At 44.6% G+C, this 26,414-nt stretch overlaps 1 protein-coding gene across 2 annotated transcripts in view; it reads right to left on the bottom strand.

Moving 5' to 3' along the window:
* SMAP1 (small ArfGAP 1) overlaps positions 1-26,414 on the bottom strand; it is a 592,387-nt gene that overhangs the window by 353,572 nt on the left and 212,401 nt on the right. For both annotated transcript variants that reach the window (XM_082249786.1, XM_082249787.1), the window contains exon 4: positions 15,264-15,339. In XM_082249786.1, coding sequence (XP_082105912.1) covers positions 15,264-15,339 — 76 coding nt within the window. The remainder of the gene's footprint in view (positions 1-15,263; positions 15,340-26,414) is intronic.

Below are 26,414 nucleotides of genomic sequence, written 5' to 3'. Positions count from 1 at the left end.
CAAATACCACCAAAAGAGAGCTCTGTTTGTGGGAAACAAAAGAAAGACTTACATTTTTATTTGGTACGACCGCACAATTGCTACAATTGTTAACCACTTGCCGACTGCCTAACGCCGATCTACGTCGGCAGTCAGCCCCTCACAGGCAAAGTGACGTAGGGCTACGTCACTAGCTTGTGAGGGTCTAGGGAGCGAGCGCGCGCCCCCGGAGGCGCGCTCCCGCGTGGTCACGGACCCCCCCGCGCGTGTGACCGGTGGACCCGATGTCCGCCGGTCACTCGGCGATCTGCAGGGGAGAGGGAGAATGTCAGGCAGCTTGTGTAAACAAGCCACCTGTCATTCTCCTTGCTGTTAGGATACTGATCACTCGGATCTAGTATGTAGATCCGTTGATCAGTGTCCATACAGCTCAAGCCCCAGCCAATCACAGTAGAAAGCACGCCCCTAGGGATACACACAGCCCCTCCCTCCCAAATAAAGTTAACCCCTTCACTACCAGTGTATTTTTACAGTAACAGTGCATATATATAGAACGGATTACTGTAGATATGTCACTGGTAACCCCAAAAGTGTCAAAAATGTCAGTCAAGGGTCCGATCTGTCCGCCGCAATGTCACAGTACCGCAAAAAAAAAAATCGCAGATCGCCGCAATTACACGTTAAAAAAAAAAACAACAAAAATGACAGAAATCTTTCCCTTTGTTAGTAAACGCGATAACTTTTGCACAAACCAATCAAAATACGCTTTTTGCGATTTGTTTTACCAAACATAGGTAGCATAAAACAAATTGGCCGAAAAAGTAAAAAAATTTTGATTTTTAATTTTTTTTTTTGGGGAATTTCATATAAAAAAAATGTGAAAAATATTGTTATTTTTGCAAAATTGACGCTCTTTTTTTGTTTATAGCGCGTGATCAAAAAATCGCACAGGTGATCAAATACCACCAAAAGAAAGCTCTGTTTGTGGGAAAAAAAGGACGCCAAATTAGTTTAGGTACAGCGTCGCACGACCGCGCAATTGTCCGTTAAAGTCACGCAGTGCCGAATCGCAAAATACCCCCTGGTCGGAATGGGGGTAAAATCTTCCGGGGCTTAAGTGGTTAAAGTAAGGCAGTGCCGTATTGCAAAAAAAATGGCCTGGTCATTAGGAGGGTAAAACCTTCTGGTCCTTAATTGGTTAAAGAATCTCAAAGACTATCCAATTTCAAAGATTGAATAGATTATGACCTGCAAAGGCTACACTTGACCAAGGCTCAGCAGTTGCATGGCTGTTACAGTAATAATATTACGAAAGCTGGACATTGACAGTTGGCAGTTGTAAATTAGTAAATGATCTGCTCTTCAAGAGATTCTTATTTACTCCCATGCAGACCTGTTTCTTAGAAGCGTGCATGTTTTGACCATAGGGTAATAGAAAAAACATCCCATGAGACCTTACACCTCAAAGGCCCTAGAGTTTTTAGTAAGATATATCTGTGAAAGTCTTCATTTTCCTAGGTACAGCTAGTAGCAGTTGATCACATTCAATGAGGCTTGTTCGGTAATATTAAAGACTTTCTTAGCATCACTGAAGAAGTCTACTACTACTAACCATTATAAGCATCTCCCGCAAGGTCCTAAGACATAAGAGGGACACTTTTCAGTACAACGTATGTAAACATGGGAAACACACAAACCTAATTTATGTGGACCACTGAATATGCAAAAAGCGACTATTCAAAGCCCTGTGTCCCCCCCCCCCCCCCCCCCCCACCACCACTCAATATTACATATACTGCCCGTTTAATAACACAATTTACAGTAACTCACAAAAGTGAGTACACCCCTCACATTTTTTGTAAATATTTTATTATATCTTTTCATGTGACATCTCTGAAGAAATTACACTTTGCTACAATGTAAAGTAATGCGTGTATAGCTTTTATAACCGTGTAAATTTGCTGTCCCCTTAAAATAACGCAACACACAGCCACTAATGTCTAAACAGCTGGCAACAAAAGTGAGTACACCCCTAAGTAAAAATGTCCAAATTGGGCCCAATTAGCCATTTTCCCTTCCCTGGTGTCATGTGGCTCAGTGTTACAAGGTCTCAGGGGTGAATGGGGAGCAGGTGTGTATATTTGGTGTAATCACTTTCACTCTCTCATAGTGGTCCCTGGAAGTTCAACATGGCACCTCGTGGCAAAGAACTCTGTGGATCTGAAAAAAAGGATTGTTGCTCTACATAAAGATGGCCTAGGTTATAAGATTGCCAAGACCCTGAGACTGAGCTGCAGCACCTTGGCCAAGACCATACAGTGGTTTAACAGAACAAGTTCCACTCAGAACAGGCCTCAACATGGTCAACCAAAGAAGTTAAGTGCACGTGCTCAGTGTCATATCCAGAGGTTGTCTTTGAGAAAAATAAATATGAGTGCTGTCAGCATTGCTGCAGAGATTAAAGGGGCGGTGGTGGGGGGGGGGGTAAGCCTGTCAGTGCTCAGACCATACGCCGCACACTGCATCAAATTGGTCTGCACGGCTGTCGTCCCAGAAGGAAGCCTCTTCTAAAGAAGATGCACAAGAAAGCCAGAAAACAGTTTGCTGAAGACAAGCAGACTAAGGACATGGATTACTGGAGACCACAAAAAAACAGAATATGGTTCAAATGGTGTCAAGCCTTTGTGGCGTCAACCAGGTGAGGAGTGCAAAGACAAATGTGTCTTGCCTACAGTCAAAGTAAAGCATGGTGGTGGGAGTGTCATGGTCTGGGGCTGCATGAGTTCTGCCCGCACTGGGGAGCTACAGTTCATTGAGGGAATCATGAGTACTGTGACATACTGAAGAATCCCCATGATCCCCTCTCTTCGGAGACTGGGCCGCAGGGTAGTTTTCCAACATAACAACCCCAAACACACTTCCAAGACGACCACTGCCTTGCTAAAGAAGAGGCGGGTAAAGGTGATGGACTAGCCAAGCATGTCTCCAGACCTAAACCCTATTAAGCATATGTAGGGCATCCTCAAACTTAATGTGAAGGAGAGCAAGGTTTCTAACATCCACTAGCTTCGTGATGTCATGGAGGAGTGGAAGAGGACTCCAGAGGCAACCTGTGAAGCTCTGGTGAACTCTATGCCCAAGAGGGTTAAGGCAGTGCTGGAAAATAATGGTGGCCACACAAAATATTGACACTTTGGGCCCAATTTGGACATTTCCACTTAGGGGTGTACTCACTTTTGTTGCCAGCAGTTTAGACAATAATGGCTGTGTAGAGTTACTTTGAGGGGACAGCAAATTTACATTGTTATACAAACTGTACATTCACTACTTTACATTGTAGCAAAGTGTCATTTCTTCAATGTCACATGAAAAGAGATAATCAAATATTTACAAAAATGTGGGGGTTTACTCACTTTTGTGAGATACTGTAGATGGCGGAGGAAAAGATACAGTGTACAAAAACACTGTTGATAATGAAAAAGGATTTTTGTACTGCCCATAAAATTAATTTCTCTGAGTTTATCGACGGACACAGCGCTCCATTATTCCTGACTATAGGGTTATATCGCTTTCTGCAGGAGTAGGATGAGGAAGAACAAAAAACTTAGCTACGCCCATGGGCTGTCCTTAGCTGGTATTCAAACCCTCTCTGTTATTGGTAATCAGTCTAGTAGCAAGCCAATGACAGCTTTCTAGGAGGCTTGGTCTGCAGACCATTTCTTAAGCCACAGCACACGCCTAAATCACTACCGCTGAAACGGAGAGCTTGGACAGCACAGGAGCTGCATCTAAAGCTGCATCACAAATAAACTGCAGCCCCTGGACCAACTCGTCTGCCAGATTAACGAAAGCAGAGGGAACTTGCTCATTCCTCAAGCCCTGGTGCAAAAGTTTGGCCCATTCTGTTCTGAGACACCAGGGCCGAAGCCAGGACTGGTTGCAATGCCGAACCTGCCATAGTAAACATACTGAGTGCCACCGACTCCGCTTTCGTATCGGCCGAGTCTTTAAAGAACAGGGAATACTCTAATGGGATCATGGTTGCTTTATTTAACCTGGAAACAGGAGGGTCCATTTTTTTTAAAAGTGATTCCTCAAAAGAGTAATGTACTGCAAAACGTTTGGGGACCACAAAGGGTTGCTTTGGTTGCCCCCACTCCTTACAGACAAACCTGTCAAAATAGGAAAGATAAGGAAATACCTTAGGGTCGTTTTGTGTGTACCAAAAGACAACAACCGTGGCAACATTAGCCACATCCTGCATCTTAAATGTCTCACGCACTGCAGTAACAAGTGCATCAACCAGCGTTTGCTCATTCGCTGCTGCAACCGTGGAGGAGTCACCCTCACTATCGGACAAATCAGGGAGCGTGATATCAAGTCCCACTGGAGAGGCCACGTCCACGGCAGCACCAGAATCAGAAGAGACAGAATAAGCAGGAGAATGCAGAGGACGCTCCCTGCTAGGTTTTTGCCCACGCGCCACTTCCACCCGGGATACCAAGGATTGTAGGACCGCCGTCAGTGCATCAATGGGGATCTGAGGTTGAGGGACCAGGTGCCTCCATGGGTGGGGGTGGGTCAGTGGGTATGATGTTACCCTGAGGCTCCATAGGATAAGGGAGACCCCATTGCAACAAAAAAAGGTTTTGGCACCGCTATGGACCCCCCCTCCACACAAAGGGCAATTGCTAGCAGAGAGAAAGAGACACAGAGGGACCCCCAAGGACTCACCACTACCAGCCGGAGGAGCGCCATATGTTCGGACCCAGCAGCTCGCATGAGTGCCAGCAGTCCCTATATCCAAGAGGAGGGCCCAAAACCCGGGCACCCTCGCGTGGTTACTGTCATCCCGAGTGTCGTGCTGGACCAAGAGAAAGTGGCCGTCGTGATTTCACATACCACACAAACACGGCCCCTGGCTGAAGACCAAACAAAACCAATGGAAATGGTCACCGTAATGTTATGGGGCTTTAAGGAGCACATTATGACCACTGTAGCTGCTAGGTACTGATATTTTAACCACTTGCTGACCACAAAACTATATATTATATATATATATATATATATATATATATATATATATATATAATACTATATAGCGGTTTGCACATTGTTTACCGAGATCATGGCTGAAGATATTCCCAGTATTGATTTTTGCAGCCGGCGGCTGGCTTTCCCGTGAAACCCTTTTCACCAGTTCCCCCACAAATAGAGTTTTCTTTTGGTGGTATTTAATCACCTGTACGATTTTTAATTTTTGCACTTTAAACAAAACAAAAGAGCGACAATTTTGAAAAGAAAAAAAACAATATTTTTCACATTCTGCTATATAACATTCCCAAAAAAAAAAAAATTTTTTAAAAAATCGATTTTTTTTTTTAATTTTAGGCCAATTTGTTTACTGCTACATATTTTTGGTAAAAAAAAAAAAAAATCGCAATAGGCATATTTTGATTGGTTTGCGCAAAAGTTGTCGTGTTTACCAACTACGGGAAAGATTTGTAATTTTTATTTTATTTTTTTTTTTTTCACTAGTAATGGTGGCGTTTTGCGATTTTTTGCGGGACTGTGACATTGGGGCTAACAGATCGGACTCCTAACTGACATTTTTGACACTTTTGGGGGGACCAGTGACATTACTACAGTAATTAGTGCTAAAATTTGCACTGTTACTGTAATAATGACACTGGCAAGGAAGGGGTTAACCCTATGGGTGATCAAAGGGTTAAATGTGAGCCTCATGCTTACTGGTGTGTGTGTGTGTGTGGGGGGGGGGGGTTCTGTGACATGTTCTATGAATGTGCTATGAATCTTGTCTGTCACGGAGAAGATCCACCTACTTTGTTTACATAAGCAGGCGGGTCTTCGCACGCTTTCCCCAATGATCGGGGGAAGAGAGGCGGCAATCGCTGCCTCTCCTCCTCCGACTCCCACTGTGTCTAAACACAGCGGGAGCACGCCGCCGAAATCACTAGGAGTCCAGTGACATAGGTCTACGTCGATGGACCCAGGAGAGCCGAACTGCCGCAGTAGGATTACTGTGAGCAATCAGCAAGTGGTTTAAGCAAAAGATTAAAATTTTACCCCAGATCTCTCCATAAAAAGGACCTGTCATCCCTATTTATATTACAAGGGATATTTACATTCCTTGAAATAGGAATAAAAGTGATCACAAAAAAAAAATTAAAAGGGACAGTGTAAAAATAAAAAGTAAAAATAAGGGGGAAGAAAAAATGGAAAGCGCCCCCACCCCACGGCGTTCGCACTCAAACAAAAGCATACACCAATCGCACACGCATTTGTAAACGGTATTCGCACCACACATCTGAGGTATCGCAACGATTGTTAGAGCGAGAGCAATAATTCTAGTGCTATACCTCTTCTGCAACCCAAAACAAAAAACTGTAAAGGCGTTAAAGTGTTGCCTATGGTGATTTTTAGGTCTCATTGTTTGCCGCTATTCCACAAGAGTGCGGAATTTTAAAGCATGACATGTAAGGTACCTATTTACTCTTTGTAATATCTTTCATATTATACAAGAAAATTGATTTTGCAAAAACCGCTGCGCAAATACCGCGGGACATAATAAATTGCAGCAATTGCTATTTTATTTCATAGAGTGTGTTAAAAAAAAAAAATGTAAAATTGTTTGGGGGTTCTAAGTAATTTTCTAGCAAAAAATTCTGATTTAAACTTGTAAACAAAAAGTACCAGAAAAAGCATAGTCGGCAAGTGGTTAAACAGAACAGTAAAAAAGTACGGTTACTTGAAAACTTTCTCAGTTTGCCTCCTTCATCTTTGTTGCAGTCCTGTCTCAATTGTGACTTAGATTCGTGATCTAGGCAGGGTATTAGGAAATCTGAAAGATGTATTTACCATATATCACCATGTCAACCAAAGGGCCTAGAACATGATTATACATAGTAATCATGTGGTTTTCACCCTTTTTTGAGCTCTTCAAAAGATCGGGAAAACCCTGAGGAATTACAGCAATCCCCTGGAGAACAGATGCCTGCTGCTATACTGGGATTATACATCGCTACAGTACTAATGACCAGCACAACTCATCTGACAGCTCTGCTGCCTACAACTACAGGATATTCACGACAGAAAGCTAGACAACTGTGTGCATCTTTTCCTATGTAGTGGCACAATCAGAGAAAACGCTTTGTATATTATGCCCATAATACTGTGTGTGTGTGTGTGCGCGCGCGCGCATTTCTTACACAAGATGTCTGACAATTGCACAAATGTAGTTAAATCAAATAAGAAAATAAGTTCCACTGTTGCATCAATACAAAAATTTCACCCAAAAATAAGAAGAGCTACCCAGTTTAACCTCTTCACGCCGGTGCCTCCCGGCCCTTTAAGTGGTTTGTAACGCTAGGGAGGTGGGGCGCGGCTTAAGATCACCGCCGTGATTGGTGCGCTCAGTACAGGTGTATAAGCAGCAATTCACGCAAATATGTGGCCCCTCGGCGCCAAAGGAACAAGTGCCGAGAGGCCACAGAGTTGTGCATGGCTGGTGCCAAGGGGTTAAGACAAATTGCTATAAATTTTAGGCGTTTTTCCTGACCCATATATATTTCCAACCCTGTCCAAGATTTAAAATTAAGGTTGTCAACCCAACCCAACCCAAGCCGTTTTGCTGTATGTTCATCAACTTTGATACAGGCTGACAGTTGGTACAATAAAGTACCTTTATGCACAGTAAAGAAAACTGCTGGGTTGACTAAAATTTTATTTTATTTTGATTTCTTGCTTTATTACTACCAGAATGTTGTTACTTTGGTACACATTATATTTTGAAAGCATGCCCCATACTCTAAGGGCTTAGAGCTATACAGCCCTGCTTGAAAAAGTGGGCCTGTTAGATCTTCTTTAAGCTGGGTTCGCAAAATAGGACTGCTGGAGGCCCCTGAAAGACCCAAATAAGTAGGTAAGCAGCAGACAAACATTCACTGCTCTATGCTACATGCCAATTTGTGTTCAAGCACTGTCACATGGCAGGAAGGGTCTTGTTTTTTCAAACCCCTACCAGGACACTTCTACCTGCGCTGCAGGATGTCATATTGAGGCACTTATGAGGAAGATGTTTTCCAGCCTAATGAGTCACCGGTTTGGTTGATGCTTCCTTCGTCAGCTTAGCCATATACATGGGGTTGTCATTGGAGAATGCTGTGTCATTCAGGGGTATACTCAATCAGAATGATTGGGTGTGTCCTTGGGGGGTGTAGAATCTTCTGGTGATAGCCTTGTGTTGGACTTGTCCCTAAGTGGTATATCGGTCTGCAGTTGCAGCCTGGGAGCCTGTCTTAATCCTTGCCTCTCTTCCAATGCAATGGAAGGATAAAAACATTCTAGCTTACAAATAATGATTCTGACAAGTGGGACAATCTGGTCTGCATTGCAAGAGTTTATTCTGCCACCTTCAGGGGCTAGCTTTATCTTGATGGCAAAAAGGTGGAGAGGATTCTACAAGTAGAACTTTTGTGTCTGCATTGTGAGAGTCTAAACAATCCCCTTAAAGGGCTAGCTTTATATGATAGCAAAAAGCTGGGAATAATTCTACAAGTGGGACAATCATGTCTGCATTGTGAGAGTCTAGCAGTCCCCTTCCAGGGATAGCTTCATTTGACAGCCAAGAGCTGTGCTCTGTCTGGCCTCCTTCCCTCAGAGTACATGCCTGCTGAATAAAAGGAGGACTGCAGTTCAAGAGTCAGTGTAGGGGTCCTTTCACACGGCCGCTCCGTGTGTCCGCAAATCATCCCATCCGTTTGCGGATGATTTGCGGACATAATGTAAGTGAATGGCACTGCGGGTGTCAGCGGAATACCATCCGCTGACACCCGATTTTCCTCCTTTCAGTGCTGTTCCGTTTTTACGAATGGAACAGAACCCCATTTTTCCTTCCGTGTAAAAAACGGAAAGGAAGGAAAATCGGATGTCAGCGGTGTCATCCGCTGACATCCGCAATGCCATATACTTACATTATGTCCGTATATCATCCGCAAACGGATGGGATGATATGCGGGCACACGGAGCGGATGACAGAAATGTCATCCGCTCCGTGAAAAAAAAAAAAAAAAAGTCCCGCAGCGGACCTTTCACACGGAGCGGCCGTGTGAAAGGAGCCTAACTTCAAAAAGGTTTTCTCCTGCATTTCCGGCCTGGAGTCCAGAAAGAATTGGAGAGAAAGCATCCTCACCCAAGCAGTCAGCAAAGAGCTCCACTCCTGGGGGAGTGGGTTGCTTACCGTCCTTGTTCATATTTGTGTCACCCATTGGTATCTTATAGGTACCTTGTTGCTCCCTCTTCTGATAGGAAGATACAGCTTTGGTCTCAGAGGGTTGGACCTTCACGTCCAGCACTTCATGGCCATGTTGGTTAATTAGCCACCTATAAGCCTCTGTGCCAGGAGGAATCCTTTGCTCTAGCAACAATAAGCAAGTTCTTCTGGCCAACATGGTTCTTACTGTCTCTAGGGACGCTAATTCCAATTCCAGCATACGTGATTTTAAGAAGGAGTACTATTGTTGCTCAGAGGGATGCCTATTTCCAACTCCCAGAGCTGTATTCTGACATACTGCTGTTTCTACATGGATACGGACGTCATGTAGCATATATGTCTGCTGGCTGGGTTCTCAATCCACTCCTCCTCTCAAATCCTTGTGTATCTGAGAGCTTAATCCATCACAGTTCAGGATACATAGTTTTTGCCACAAGAGCATACTGGTGATAGGATGCTGGGAATTCCGGACTGTCCTCTCTCCACCTGTCAGCGTCTCAATACCTGATGATCAGGACTATGGTCTCCCAACCCTATATTGAGGTGTGCTCAATGGAAAAGGCCTCCTGTCCTGAAAGGAGTTTTTTTTCTCCAATGCTGATCATGCACCCAGTGATTCATATCTTGCAAACAGGCAGATGAAGCTGTGGGTGCTGGCACAGTAATAAATCTTCTGTGCTGTTGAGTTATTGCCAGTGGAACTCGCCTTTCAGGAAGTTGTTTTGCCAGTAGAACTCCCCGTTTGGGAATTTAGTTTGAACACTCTAGTTTTGTGGCAAGCTCCTTCTTGCTCCCTTCGCCTTTTGTCACCTGACCGCAAGATTTTTAGTCTCCAGTGAGGCTGAACAACTTCACAGTGGTGTCCTACATCAGGGGGCAAGTCAGAACATACATAGTCCACTAAGAGGAAGAGATGACTGATCTGGCTGGAGTAGAATCTTCCTGATCTCTTCTAAGTCTACATAGAATTTCTGGGAAGAATCCCTATTCTGCGGCCCAATTTGGCAATAAGTGGTTCCCATACAGGACCCTCCAAGTGGATTTCATCTCTGGACAAGATTTCAGAGAGTTAGATCTGGAACCATCTCCTTACTGTTACAGCTGGAAAGCTGGAAGGTGTTTCCCTAGAAGCCTAGGCCAAGCCCTGTGTACGGATGCTGTGTCAGATCAGGAAAGTTTTCACAAGCCATTTGCTTTCCAGTTCGATCCATATACAGTTTTTTTGGGGGTCTGTTGCCTAGACCGTGGCAATGCTGGCAGTAATTCCCTATTGGCCAAACAGGGCTTGGTTCCTGCCAGGGTATCAGATTGAAGTCCTTTCTCTTGGAGGAGATCTTCTGTCGTAAAGAGCAATATTCCACCTTTGTTGATCTCCTCCACTTTCTCATTCTGGCAAGAAGAGACTAATCGGGCTTGGCTGTTTCTCTAAACTAATCTATAAGCTAATCTATAAATCCTACAAAAGGCTTTGAATAAAGCTTGTTCAGTGCTTTGTTTTCTTTGCTTCAGTCCTCTGGTCAGATGCATATCGGACTTCAACTGATCCTAAAGCTCTTAGAGGGCAGATCTCTGCAGTCTCTGTCATATCCAATGTCTCCTGGGTAGACAATCCCTTACTCAACCAATACTTTATGGTAGGCTGCATCTGAGACTCAAAGTAGAACCAAGATTCATTTTTTTTTTGTGTAAACTTTTAACCCAAACGGAAGAAAAAGCTGTTTGTTGTAACTGCTTATAAGTATTGGCTGGAGTTTGGCTTCAGTTTGTTAATGTATTTAAATCTGCTAGTACATCTATCACTCCCCTCCCCCCAGACTTACGGGTCTGCTATCCAAAGATGCCCCCTGTGCTCCTTAATCCAGAGTGGGGGGCACTCTAATACAGGAGGGGTACTACTGGGCAGAAAGGAAAAAAAAACTGATTGGAAAGCTGCAGTTACTAGGGCTGCGCATCTTCACTTACGATTCGATTCCACGATGCATCACGATTACTATGGGGACCCTTTTCTAAAGGGGGATCTATGGTGACCCTGCTCTGAAGGCGGATCTATGGGGACCCTTCTCTACAGAGCTACAGAGCCCAGCATTCCTCTTTACCAGGGCCTGTTATACTACAACTAGGGGGACTACAGAGCCCAGCATTCCTCCTTACCAGGGCCTACTGTACTACAACTAGGGGCACTACAGAGCCCAGCATTCCTCCTTACCAGGGCCTGTTATACAACTAGGGGGGACTACAGAGTCTGTAGTAGTCCCCCCTAGTTGTAGTATAACAGGCCCTGGTAAGGAGGAATGCTGGGCCCTGTAGTGCCCCGACTTACCAGGAAGCAGAGCTGCAGCCAGTTGTGGATGAAGTAGCGGTAGGTGTATGGAGTAGGGCTCGGACAGGTCCTGGGTGATGAGCCTCATGTCGGGAATTTGGAGCTCGGATTAGTGCAGTGCACGGTACAGGCGGAAAGCAGGGCCTCCTCACTCCCCTGCGGTCAACTCAGGCTGTCTGCCGAGAACCGCACCGCTACCAGAAGTGTACCGAGCTGGGAAGGCCGCGACTTCGGGCGGCCGGGCTGTCAGAGCGGGGCGGTCGGGCAGCAGTGTGCTAAGTGGGCGTGCCGTGTGTATCCCGGGCCAGAGAGAGCACTGCTATCTCCGCTCTCCTCCTCTCCCGCGCCGCGAGGAGGAGCTCCGTATCCCACAAGCCCGGCCAGCGCCGCCATGTCACTTCTGTCCCCGCCCCCGGAAGTGACGTCATTAGGTAATCGATTATTCAACCACCCCGAATCGATGCAGAATCGCGAAGGGTCGCATCGCGATGCATCGATTCGGCGATTATATTCAGCAGCCCTAGCAGTTACTGTACATTTTTGGTTATGTTTAATATCTCTTTAAATGCAAATTCTGCTTCAAAAGTAGCGCATGTTCCTTTTCTGTGCTTCAGATGTAGATACATTGTGCATACTTTAGGCACAGGCTCACTTTACAGGGTAATAAACCCTCAATTTTTTTAAGCACTTGCAGCAGCTGGTTAATTACTAACCAAATATGCAGCTTCTTTATCTTTTAATCTTTGCCATGTTCCAGTTTCCTGTTTCAGGGTGACTCCTTTCTCTTACAGCATCCTAATGGAGCCACGCTTGCATGCAGAGACTAGAGCGGTGTCTTCATACACTGTATGAATCAAAAGAAATACACAGCCCCTGTAGCCTAGAATGGCAAGCCCTCCCCAAGTCAACAGACTGGATGGAAATTGCACTATCCACTGTTAGCTCATAATTATGAAGTCTGGAAGTTCAGGGACGCAGAATTAAAAAAGCATGAGCCAACAGCATTAAACGCTGTAAACTGCGAGTGATGGGGTAAGAATAGTTATCTTCAAAACAAATTAATTGAGCTGGCACATTTATTTTACATACCAACAAGAGATAGGCCTAAATAAGCCATAGAGAAGCAAGGATGCAAAATACATTTTGTTGACCTCGCACAACATACAAAGCAATTCACAACTCTGCCCCGAGCTACATCACCAATCCTGTCTCCAAATATCACCCAAACCATCCTCTCCGCTCCTCTCAAGACCTCCTACTCTCAAGCTCCCTTGTCTCCTCCTCTCATGCTCATCTCCAGGATTTCGCCAGGGCCTCTCCCATCCTCTGGAACACTCTACCTTAACCTGTATGGCTATCTCCTACTCTAGCTGCTTTCAGGCGATCCCTGAAAACTGATCTCTTCAGGGAAGCCTATCACACCGCCAACTAATCTGTCATCAGCTCATTTCCTACTCTTACAACCTCTTAACACCTGCCCCACCCCATTAGATTGTAAGCTCTTCTGAGCAGGGCCCTCTTAATCCTCTTGTATTTTATTGTATTGTATATGTACTGTCTCCCTCTAATATTGTAAAGCGCTGCGTAAGCTGCTGGTGCTATAGAAATCCTTAATAATAATAATAATAACTTGTCAAGAAGATTAATCATCATAAAGGCATTTTAACACATACCTAGGACTCCTTGACTCGAAGTATACTGGCTAGGAAGAATGTGGCGCTTAGTGCTTATTTTACTATACTGATCTAAATGCAGGTAATCTATGTTGTGATGAATATTTTTGAATATTTTGGAGCTTAAACAGATAGTGTTCCCTGTGAAGCAGCCTATTAGAGTTTGTTACTGCTATAAAGGGCTACATTAGATCGATTATCCTCAATTATAGTCTGTCCGGCAACAATTTTACCAGCAAGGAAGAAATGGAAAATCTGAAATAGGGAGACACAATCTGAGAAAGAAATTTGGTTTTCAGGGTTTAACCACTTGCCTTCTGTGCACTTAAACACCCTTCCCATCCAGGCCAATTTTCAGCTTTCAGCGCTCTAACACTTTGAATGACAATTGCGCGGTCATGCTACACTGTACCCATATGAAATTTTTATCATTTTTTTCACACAAATAGAGCTTTCTTTTGGTGGTATGTAATCATCTCTGGGTTTTTTATTTTTTACAAAAAAAAAGAAAAAAGACAGAAAATTTTGAAAAAAAAAAAAAAAGTTTCTTATTTTCTGCGAGTAAATTTTGAAAATAAATTTTTCTCCCTCACTGATGTGCGCTGATGAGGCGGCACTGATGGGCACTGATAGGCTGCACTGATGGGCACTGATAGGCTGCACTTATGGGCACTGATAGGCTGCACTTATGGGCACTGATGAGGTGGCACTTATGGGCACTGATGAGGTGGCACTTATGGGCACTGATGAGGAGGTACTAATATGCCGCACTGATGAGCACTGATAGGTGGCACTGATAGGCGGCACTGATAGGCACTGAGAGGTGGCACTGCTGGGTACTGAGAGGTGGCACTGCTGGGCACTGAGAGGTGGCACTGACGGGTGGCACTGATGGGCACTGATAGGCGGCACTGATGGACACTAACGGGTGGCACTGATGGACACTGCTGGGTGGCACTGATGAGCACTGATGGGCGGCACTGATGAGCACTGATGGGCGGCACCATCAGTGCCCACACTCAGTGCCCATAGTGCTGCCAGTCAGTGCTCATCAGTGCCTAGATGAGCAGGCACTGATGGGCACTGACTGGCAGCACTATGGGCACTGATTGTGGGCATTGATGGGGGCACTGATGGCGGGCACTGTGGGCACTGATGGGGGGGGGCAATGTGTGTGTTTTTTTACCTTCAGTAATCAGGGCACTGGTGATCAGTGCCCTGATTACATGTCTCTGTGTCCCCAGCGGCTGTCGGCTCCCCCTCCTTCCTCACACTGCAGGCTCCGTGTGAGGAAGGAGCGCCGGCGATGAGAGATGATCTCATATGTTTACATATGAGATAATCTCTCATTGGATGGCTTGATCACGTGGTGAATGGCCGCTGTGATTGGCCATTCACCACGATCTGTGATCGGCCGTGTCCCTTGGACACGGCCGACACAGATTCTCCCCGCTGCGCGCTCGCAGGAGCGCGCGGGGGGGCGTGTCACTGGAGGCCGTTTAAAAACGGCCTCCCGAAAGTTCGAGTCCGCGCTGCAGCCGTATATAGGCTGTAGCGCGGATGTGAGGAGGTTAAAGCCAAGGCTTAAGAGCATTTGATTAAACATTAATTACAAAATTATATTAGTATCTTTTCAACAGAGATCTGAGTAGAATTAAAACCTAACAGGGCTTCTAACTCTTCCCTCTAAACCAAAAAAAAAAAAAAAAAAAAAGGATCTGTGATCACACACACTTTAAAAACCAAAGCTTTTTAACAATTCACAACAGTTTACCGTTGCAGTTTATAATCTTGCAGAAAACTTTTTTTTTTTTTTTTGGGTACACAAACTGTTATAATTTATATCTTAAATTGGTTATTTATGAAAAGAAAACAACTTATTTTGCATTCAGATTTAGTTAAGGTAAGATGCTGGAAAATATGAGTGAGAATGGATAAAAATAAAAAGTACACTTCTTGCCATTTATCAGAGGAAGCCAAGGCATAAATACATACTTACAGTGATAGTGGTTGCAGCATTCTTGTCATAGTATTTCTTCCTTTCATATTTATCCCTGATAAAGAACTCTACTGATCTGATCCATAAATTAAGGAAAAAAGAAAAATTGGCTGTGCATGAACAAAACAGTTTCTTCTATCCAAATAATAAAACTTTCAAACTATATCATCAGAGATACAACAAAGAAAAGATAAATGTTTAGGAGAAAAAGCTGCAACTGAGCTACTGCAGCCTTTTAAATGAAGCCAACCATCAACTGTTTCATACTACAGAACAAATCACACACAAGCAATAGTGATGTGAAAACTCACAACTTCTTTAACACTTTTTCTGCCAGAGCCATATTGTGCATTTGTTTGCACACATTTAAAAAATAATTTTAGGCCCGAGGTTTGCATTACCCCCAAAACATATATTTTCTCAAAGCAGACTCCTTAGAAAATAAAAAAGTGGTAGTTCGATTTTTTTTATATCCTGCAATATTACCACAAAGGTCTAGGAAATGCAACATTTCAGTAAAAAATACACTAAAAGTAAAATTTTAGGGCACACAAATGCAATAAATAACCCATTTTTTTGGGTACAATATAAAAGAGGAGGCTGCATTGAGTAAATGTATACCCAACAAGTCAAACCTTAAATTTGCATGCGCTTGTGAAATGGCAACAAACTTTAGTACCCTAAATTTTCCATGAAAGCCTACTAAAACAGGTAGGGGTTAAAAACAGGCAGTGAGGATGAGTCAAATCACTACCTCATGATGTTCGGATCACATTCTATTGGCTATCAGTAGCCTGCAAGATCTTTCAGTGGCTGCAGCTGGCGGGAGGGGGAGGAGGGAGAGCTGGCTTGCAGCTTTGGGGAGGTCCCGAACATCAGGGAGGTGGGGGCACTAAATAGGGGACAGAATGCTGGAGAGGGTAAACATATCTTTACCAGCGGCCCCCCAAGAGGAGGGAGAATCGGCTAGCAGCTGCAGCGAGGGGGGCCCGGACATCAATGAGGAAGGAAAGCCGCCAGGAGGGCAGATGAGGGAAGCCGAAAGCTGCAGGGCATCTGTAAAGGGAATCGGGTATGAGAGGGGGGAGGTAGGGTGAATCAGAGTAGGGGGTGAAGCAACAGGGAAAGGTAGTGTTTGGGGGGGGGGTGGGGGGTAAAGGGCAATTTCGCCCACAGCAAAGGCAGGTGGAGCGGCTGGTGACAGGGCATAGTGAAGCAGTAACGAAGGGGAGTGATCTTCAGGTAAATAGCTTTGATCAGTGGCTTATCAGCCACTGATTAGAGCTATCAGTTTGTTCAGCAGCATCTGCAGTGAGCTTATAGCAGAGGAGGAATGCAGGTCAGTACCAGTGTATGAATCTGGCCAGCTGGAAGCAGTGCTGAAGGGCAGTGAAAGGGTTAAAAATTTTCTTTTTTTTCCAATCACATAGGGGACAAAAAATCCCCTGTGAGGATTACGCTGACAGATTCTCTTCAAAGAGACATCCAGTGATCTCTCACTGGTGTTCCAATGATTGAAAAAAGGTCCAAATTTGTCCCACAAAGCATTTCCTGGGCTGAAAGCTGCACAAAGCAAAATATAGGTCTTCAATAGGTGGTGACAGACAATACGTGTAGTACATTTTCTGTCTTTTACCATTGTAAGAATCACCAATTTAAAGAGGCCTCTGTCCCTCCAGACTTGGGCCTCAACAGCCATGCTGTTAATTAGGGATAGACCGATTATCGGCAGGGCCGATATATCAGGGGCCGATATGCACTTTCCCCGATATATCGGCCACCGGAACTGGCTGATATTGCTGATATTTTTGTGACGTCATTCTGCCTTCTTGGGCCGCCTCCCTCGCCTAGGACAGCCTCTTTTGGAGTCAGGACTAGCCTCACGGGAGTGCATCACAGCTATACACCCACCCACAGCAGCCCGGTGCCAGCCAGCCACTCACATCCACAGGCCCTGTACCAGCCAGCCAGCAACAGGCACTGTACCAGCGAGCCAGCCAGCCACCCACAGGCCCTGTACCAGCGAGCCAGCCAGCCACCCACAGGCCCTGTACCAGCCAGCCAGCCAGCAACCCCCACAGGCCCAGTACCAGCCAGCCACCCACAGGCCCTGTACCAGCCAGCCAGCCACCCACAGGCCCTGTACCAGCCAGCCAGTCACCCACCCACAGGCCCTGTACCAGCCAGCCACAGGCACTGTACCAGCCAGCCAGCGACGCACAGGCCCTGCACCAGCCAGCCACCCAAAGCCCCTGTGCCAGCTACCCACAGGTCCTGTACCAGTCAGCCGCCCACAGGCCCTGTACCAGCCAGCTAGCCACAGGCTCTGTGCCAGCCACCCACCCACCACAGGGTGCCAGCCAGCCAGCCACCCACCACAGGGTGCCAGCCAGCCAATAAGCATTAAACAAAAATTAACATGTTCAGTACCAGATTTGTTTCAAAAATCTGGTACCTCTGTTTTCTGAGTTGGGTTGGGTTAAATTCTCTAAACACTGCTTTGTGACATAACTGATTTGCTGTAGCAGGAAGTGAGAGGATATACCCTCTGGGACTGCCCCCTAGGGTGTGGCCAGAACGTTTTCTTTCCTGTCTAGTCCTACTCCTGTAGAGGGCAGTATAACCAGAGTTGATATTAATCAAGGAGGACTACGTCTGTCAATGAGCGACAGAGAAATATTGGTATCGGCCCTGAAAAAAACATATCAGTCTATCCCTACTGTCAATGCCATTAACTGAAGCCAAGGGGGGGGGGGGGTGAATTGCTCCCTGAGGCAGAAGATTTTGAAAGTCTGGGAGAGTCCACAGGGCATCTGCTAAGAATATGTTCAGGTCAGGGTACCACATCTGCCTGGACCGATCCGGAGATGTGAGTATAAAATAAATGCACTCAATTTTGACCAGGGAGTTTCAGAGGGAAAAGGGAAACCAATCTGTTGAAGTTCAAGGCCAAGTGATCCACATCTGGCTCCCGCCATCTGTTACACAGGTCCTGGAAAACCTTTTGGGTACGGATCCCATTTCACTTGATCTAGGCTCTGCCTTTTTTTCAGTACAGATATCCAGCCTCCTTAGATACATAACTGAGGCATACTTGGAGTGGTAGGTGTTATATCCAACGGTTTTCTTTACCAGTGTGCAAATTCTACTGTAGATGGCAGTATAACCAAATTGTCTCTGAATCCTCTGTCATGAATGCAAAAGAAAAGAAAATGCAGATTCCCTGTTGAAAAAGAAATTATTTTGTTTCAGATTTAATTTGTTTAACCAGTTGTTGACCGGGGTGTATCCTATATAGATCATTTTGTGCAGCAGGCTTCTTGGGCATTAAGTAAAAGTTATTTGGGTGACTGTAGAGCTGTAGGTCACTTGCATGGTGTCCAGGGAGCTTGGGGGGGGGGGGTCACAAAAAACCTGTCAGGATGGCAACTGGAAGGACATCAAGGAACAGTTGTTCCCCAATACCCTCTGCAGAGTGCGCATATTAAACAATACATTAACAAATAGGGAGTCAAACACTAAAAATGTTAAGGCACTGTACAAAAAAATGAGCACTGGAAATTAAGAACAGGGTTACCCAAGCCATGACCCACCCATGGTAAGATTGAGGCAACCATCCTGGATAGCATTCCACAACACCTGAAAGTTTAGCAACCTTGGGTGGATCTTTTTCTCCCAACAAACTTTGATCTTTTGCTCTTAAAACCCTAATTGTCCCATTTCTGCATCTAGCAGAGAGATATCTCTGTGGTCCTAGATGAGCTGACGGCCTCACTTTTTCCCCTCTATCTCTTGCTGTTCCTCCTGCTATCTTTATTTCCTTCCCTTCTTTCTCTTCCCTAAGGGCCCAGGAGATATGGTCCTTGTCACCAGTTCAATGTTTTATGTATCTTACTATTTGAAATGTTACACACTTAAAGAACACTTGTCCCTACAATAGACTAGGTGCTTCCTTTGGGAGGTTGTTCTTCCCCTATAACCAAATTATTCTGGTATGCTGTTAAATGCAGAATTTGAGTACTTTTGTACTATGCAAAATGCTTTCTTACCAGTTTCTTCTATATATCTATGGATGATGTAAAGATTTTGTAAAAAACTTTTAAATGTCTTCTTCTCTGCTTTTAATACAAATAAAATCTTTGAACTAGGAATAAATAAGCATAACAATCCAACACGATGTTTACTGTGGTTGACAGCTGCATCATGTCTTTCCACCCAAATTAAGGTAGGATTCCCCTCATATTTGATGGGGGTGAAGTAGACCCAGATTGTCTAGACAATAGAACATTGCGGTCTTCATAGAGATATACCCACTTCTCGTCCTCTGATATTTCCTCTGTAAACCATTTGTTGATTGTGGGTGTTTGCTTTTGCTTCTAAAAAAAGGGGCCATCAGAACACTATTTTTATATGTTTTAAAAGAGTGTTGATGAATGTAATTAAAAGGGTAGTGGGTCAGCCTGCAAGTGCACCATATGTTGATATTCGAGCCATGTGGGCTGCAACCTCTCAAGCAGATAGAAAGTATCATTGGAAAGATAGGCTAGTTTTGTGTAAACCGTATACAATCTGAAAAGTATCAGTTTTTTTTTTCTTTTAGAAAAAGATAGATGTATGTGCAAGTTCAATTATAATTTTCCATGTGAGGCCTGGATATGGTGCACCCAGTTCCTGCTCCCGTTTCCTGAAGAAGAAAAGGACCTGCTTTAAATGCTTTATGGTATTCACTTATTTGAGGTGGACAGCAATCCTCTAGAAAAAGACAACCCTATGCATAAAGATTAATTCGGTCTTTACATCCAAATTGTAGGAACTTTAGCGTAAAAATTGTAAGCCGAACAAAGGATACATGTGAATGGATGCAACCAGTGTTCAGCTGACATTTTTCCACCCAGAATGATGTTAAGTGGAATAGTGCTGACAGAGTCAAAAGAGAAATAACATTTTGGCCAGTTCAGCAGGATCAAGCCAAAAAACTAGCTCAGTGTGTGGCCAGCTTTAGGGAAACTATGAAGTTAGGCTATTTTCTTAAATAATTTTTTTACCACTGGCCAGAGCAGTAAAAGAAAAATAGGATTTTTTACATACCGTAAAATCCATTTCTCTGATGTTAATTGACAGGCACAGCTCCCGATATTCTTACCCATTGGGTTATACTGCCCCCTACAGGAGTAGGACACTAGGCAGAAAAAAAAAAAAAAAAAAAGTCTGCCTACACCCATGGGCTGTCCCAGGGTATATACTCCCTCTCTCTGCTATAGGTACTCCGTTTTGTTTACAAGCAGTGTCAGAAGAACACAACTCCACAGAGGGGTGGGTACTGTGTCAATCAATTAACATCAGAGAAATGGATTTTACAGCAAGTCAAAAATCCCATTTTCTCTTTTGTTCAATGATGGACACAACTCCTCAAATTCTGCACCATTGGGACATCCCAAAGCAGTGTTAAACATGAGGGGTGGGGGAACAGCAAAAAAATTTCCCAAGGCTAAAAAGTAGCCAATCAGGCAAAAGGAGCTCAACTAAAACAACTGAAGCCCATCTGAAAAAAACAATACACCCTCAAAGAGTATCAGGCCCTCTCAACAGCAGCCTGTAAAACTTTGCGGCCAAAAGAAGCATCCGCAGATGCCAACTCACCCACTTTATAAAACTTTTAAGTGTGCACCCACGACCAGGTGGCCGCCTTGCAAACCTGGATCACTAACACCTGATGACAGAAGGGCCAGGAGGCACTAACAGTGAAAGGAGGAACCTGACCCTAGATGAAATAGGCCTGAAACCCAGTCTGTCTGATCCATCTGGAATTGGTTGCAGAGGAAGCTGACAATAATTTACAAGGCCCATTCGCGAGCAAAAAGAGTGAGTCTGACTTCCCGAAAGTCTCTGTAGCTGCCAGGTACACCCCAATTGCCCGGACCACATCCAAGGCATGCAAGGCAATTTCCTTCAGATGTTTAGACCTGGGACACAGGGAAGGCAATACAATGTCTTCATTCAAATGAAAATCAGACAACCTTTGGAAGGAAGGAAGGACCGGGGCAAAGAACCACCTTATCTCTGTGAATCACCAGGTAAGGTTAACGACAGGATAACGCCGCCAGTTCTGACACCCTGTGCGCCACCCACTGGGAGAGCGTAAGCAGGGGAATCTCTGAAGATTCTCAAAGAGGCTTCTGGAGGGCAGAAAACACCAAATTAAGATCCCAAGGCAGCAATGGAGACCGTACTGGAGGAACCAAATGTCAGACACCCTGAAGAAAGGTACGCACGAGGAAGCGTGTGGCCAAGGGTCCTTGGAAGAAGACCGCCAAAGCTGACACCTGGCCCTTGATGGCACTCAAGGCCAACTTCTGTTAAACCTCCCATTAAATGAAGGTTAAGATCTGAGCCACCAAGAAGGAGCAAGGACGAACCCAAGACATGCACCACGCAATGTACATCTTCCATGTAAGATGGTAGATCTGCCTAGAAGTAGATTTCCTAGCTTTTAACAGTTTAGAAATCACTGACTCAGATAAACCTTGATCCTTCAGCACCTAGAGTTCAACAGCCAAAGCCAGTGACTGTAAGGCAGGATGGAAGATAGGCCCTTGGGACAGCAGATCCTCCCTGAGGAGGAAGCTTCCAAGGAACGTCGGCAACCAGCCGCTACAGATCGGCGTACCAAGCCCCACGAGTCCAGTCCAGAGCCACTAAGATGACCGGAAATTCCCTTCTGCCTCTATCCTGCATAGGAGTCTGGACAGAAGCTCGAGCGAGGGGCGTAAATCAGACGATACTGACTCCACATGGCCACTAGCGCGTCTGTGGCATCCGCCAGAGGATCCCATGACCAAGCCACAAACCTCTGCACCTTTCTGTTGAGCCGAGATGCCAACAGATCCATCTCGGGGATGCCCCACCGGAGACACAACTAATGAAACCCCTCCAGGTAAAGGGACCACTCTCTGTGGTCCAACGCCTGCCGACTGAAGTAATCCGCCTGCCAGTTTTCCATCCCGGAAATGTGTACGGCAGAGGGCTGGAATGAACAGTCCTGCCCACCTTAGAATGCCGGCTACCTCAAGAGCCGCCAGGACACTTCTTCTGCCCCTTGGTGATTGACATAAGCCGTGGCATTGTCCAATTGAAAGCGCACTGGACATCCCTGAAGACAATCCGTCCAATGGTCCGGGCACAGTCTGGTCGCTCGGAGTTTCAAGACATTGATCGGTAGTCTGGACTATTCCCGTGTCCAGATCCCCTGAGTAGAATGCTTACCGAGGACACCTCCCCAGCTGGACAGGCTGGCATCCATGGTGATCACTGTCCAATATCAGGGAATCCTTCCTTCTCCGGCTCAGGCAGATCGGACTGTCCAGAGACTGCAGTCTTGCTTCATTTGGCCAGAATCTCCCTTTACAGGGAACTGTGCAAACGGAACTGCCTCAAAAAGGTAGACACGGTCAGGCCTAGCAGCCACATGCAAATCCAGGGGGGATGACCGTTTGCTGGACAGCAGGAGACGAATTGCAGCCTGCAATTTCTGGAGTTTGTCCAGAGGAAGGAGCACTCTGGCTAAGGCGAAGTCCAGAATCAGACCCAGATAGTCCAGCTTTGTGGACGGAACTGCTGCAGACAGAACCTCTCTCCATCAAAATGGGGGGGAGAGGGCTGTTGGCCAGGAGGAATGCTATGACTCGAGCCGAGGCTTTTAACTTGAAGGCCAGCCCCCGTCCAGTGAGGCCACGTTGCAGCCGACTGAGCGAGAAGCTGAGGTCTGCGTGCACTCGCTAGCCAGACTGGGGTGACCACAGGAACTAGATTATACAGCCTGTCGCCGAGCCCGGCAGTGGATTGTAGATCTCACAGGAAAAATCTAGGATAAAAAAAAAAAAAAGTTTCTACCTAAAAAGAAAAAAATTGCCAGGACCATAGATCCCAGCAAGGAACTAGGTCCCTACTCCTAACTAGGAAGAAAAAAAAAAACTGAGTACCTAAAGCAGAGAGAGAGGGAGTATATCCCCTGGGACTGCCCATAGACATAGCCAGACTTTTTTCTGCCTAGTGTCCTACTCCTGTAGGGGGCAGTATAACCCAATAATTAAGAATATCAGGAGCTAGGTCCGTCAATGAATGAAAAAGAAATGTATATTTACCAACTACCGAGTAGATTGAAAGTGATTGTATGCTTTTCCCACGCATGCAGCTGCTTGTACTAACCTTTGCTCCCCCACCCCTCCATGTACCCTGAGGAGAAAGCAGAAAAATACTTGGAACTTATGGTTAAGGGGAAGCATGTATATCACTCTCCAATCTTCCCACATGACAACACTGGTACTTAGCAGTTATCCAGTCAGGCACCAAACTAACAAGGTGTCATGATTTGAAGCTTGCAAAGGTCTTCTCTTACAGCCCTTAATTGAATGGAGAGTCATAGGGGCAAGGGCATGCCTGCATAGAGCAAAGCACAAGTTCACTGCAGGTTTCTAAAATACACTAATATGTCAAAGTGAAAACATTGTACTCTTTACCAGAAACATATTAAATATTATTAGGGCACCCTATCCTTCCATGTAAATATAAGACAATCTGCATCCTAGCAATTTTTATGATGGGATACATCTGCAATGCAACACTATTATCTGAAGCAGCGGTTAGGGCTTCAAGGCTCAGTTTCATGTGTATTATGCTAATACAGATTACACATAAAATATAAATTGTTAGAAAAATATTTGTACTCGTTCTAAGCAGCATTTGAAATGCTGAACATAGAAGCTCACTGCAAATTCATACATAAATTCAAAGCACAATCTCCTTTTTAAAACATTGTGGCATAGCAGATCAAGGTTTTGTGATATGGTTTCTTGTGGGAGTAGCATCTGATTATTGAAGCCATCACATTTTGGCATTATCTGATTTATGCTTTGCATTTAAGCTTAATCACAAAAAAAAACGCAACTGTTTGTCTTATGAAACATTCATGGTTTGGGAAAAATCTATACTTCAACTACAGGAATATTAAATAGGACAAAATATCCCCTAGCTAGAAAACAAGAGTCAGGCACTGCTTTGAAAAACATGTTTCATCCAACAGAGCACCAGAAAGGAAATAAATGCAAGAAGACTGAACCAGTAGCATATTGAAAAAATACAGTATTAGCAGTGTTATGGGACTAGTTATGAAAAAGTAACTGAAAGGGTACATGAGTGGTATGACCACTTGTAACACAAGCAATTAAACTTAAAGTCTATACTAGAAAGCGTGTTCATGAGGGCCCTTTTACACTGAGGATATTTTTAATCACTTTTGCATTATAAAAAGCACCTACAAAAGCTCAAGAAAAATGCTTCCCTTTAAAATCAATCAATTTCACACTGGGGTGGTTTCTCATTTAAAATGGTCTGTTGCAAAGTGGAAAAGTTTTCTGTAGTCAGATGATGGACCTTTCTGCTTATTGTTATCAGAACTCCGTTCAAAAGCTGGCATTTGATGGTATGGGGGGTGCATTAGTGTATATGGAAGGCAGTTTACACATCTGGAAAGGCACCATCAATGGTGACCGATATATCCAGGTTTTAGAGCAGCATATACTCCCATCCAGACAATGTATTTTTCAGGGAAGGCCTTGCATAATTTAGCAGGACAATGCTAAACTGCATACTGCAACTATGACAACAGCATGGCTTTAAAGTAGAAGAGTTTGGGTGCTTAAATTGATTGTAAACAATCGCCTTGTGAAACAATCCATTCAGTTTAAAATAGAAATGAAATGCAAAACATTTTTGCTTAGATACAAAAAAAAAAAAGTGATCACATTGCCTCTGTTCTCAATTCTAATCATTCGAGAGAAGGCTGAGTTCCCAGCATAGCTAAAGAACTTAGTATTCTGCACTTTCCTGCTTAGTGTGGTCAGTTTTTAATGGGAAAGCAAGGGGACTGGCAGGAACACCAGGGATTTCACATAAAGGAGGCAATACAAAGAGAACGGGATACTTTTCTATACAAGTACATGGAACAGCAGGCATATATCAGGAAAAGGAGGTGTTGGGGTAATAAATGCTTTAAGTGGCCGGCCTGCATTCCAGAACCTTCATCAATTTAATATATTTTTTGCATCTTGAAAAGAAAGACATCACAATGACGACCCAGCTCTGTTAAGCAGTTATAATCCCAGATCAGAAAAGAATGGGACAACATTCCTCTTCCCAAAACTCCAGTATCTGGTCTCCTCACTTCCGAGACAATTTTAAAGTGTTAAAAAAGAGGATGCTACCATCAACTTAAAAATTACCTTCTCTTTTTCTCAAAAATGTTATATTTTTTCAGTTTAAAAGATTGGATAGGTTTTTAATTTTCTATTTTGAATTCAAAATTGATTTGTGAGGTTTGCAAATTACATTTTTTTTTTGTAGATTTTACACGCCATCCCAACTTTTTTAGAATTTAAGTTATAAAGGTGGTACGAAAAACAATAATTTCAGTTGCAAGGAACTTTATATGTAAAATTCCTCGATTTGAAAAAATTGCTGGCAATTTAAAAATGTGAAAGAAAAATGTTGTGCCCCCCCAAAAAAAAAATCCATACCAGATCCTTATCCGAGCATGCAGCCCAGCAAGTCAGGAAACAAATGTACGAGCCCACATCCCCCCCCCCCCAATACCAGGCCACATGCTCTCAACATGGGGAGGGGGTGCTTAGGGACAGGAGGGCCTCATCTCCACAACCTGGGTGGGGGGGCTTATCAGAATCTGGAAGCCCCCAGATTCCGCACCTCCCCCAGTGAGTGAATGAGAATGGGGTACAGTGTAAAAGAACAAAAAAAACATTAAGTTTTTGACAAGTTCTTTAGTTAAGAAAATATTTTGATAAGCTCCCCTGCCCACAGACCCCCCACAACCACTGGCCAGGGTTGTAGGGAAGAGGTCCTTGTCCCCATGGGGGGCCCCCCAACATGGGGACAAGGTGCTTTGGGGAGGGGGCCTTGATGCACCCCCTGTGGACTACTGAAGACTGGAAGAAGGTCTTCTGGGCCAATTAATCAAAATTTAAGTTCTTTGGTTCATTCAATAAGGTTTTTGTACGCCATTAAGTAGCTGAAAGGATGGTTTCACCGTGTGCAACACAGACTGTCAAAAATGTAGGGGAATAGTGGTGGTAAGAGGCT

The sequence above is a fragment of the Pelophylax lessonae genome, assembly GCF_965119305.1.
Source record: "Pelophylax lessonae genome assembly, chromosome: 3".
In the NCBI taxonomy this organism is placed as follows: Eukaryota; Metazoa; Chordata; class Amphibia; order Anura; family Ranidae; genus Pelophylax; species Pelophylax lessonae.
Note: the sequence above shows the minus strand (reverse complement) of the source record. Positions and strands in the feature narration are given on the sequence as shown.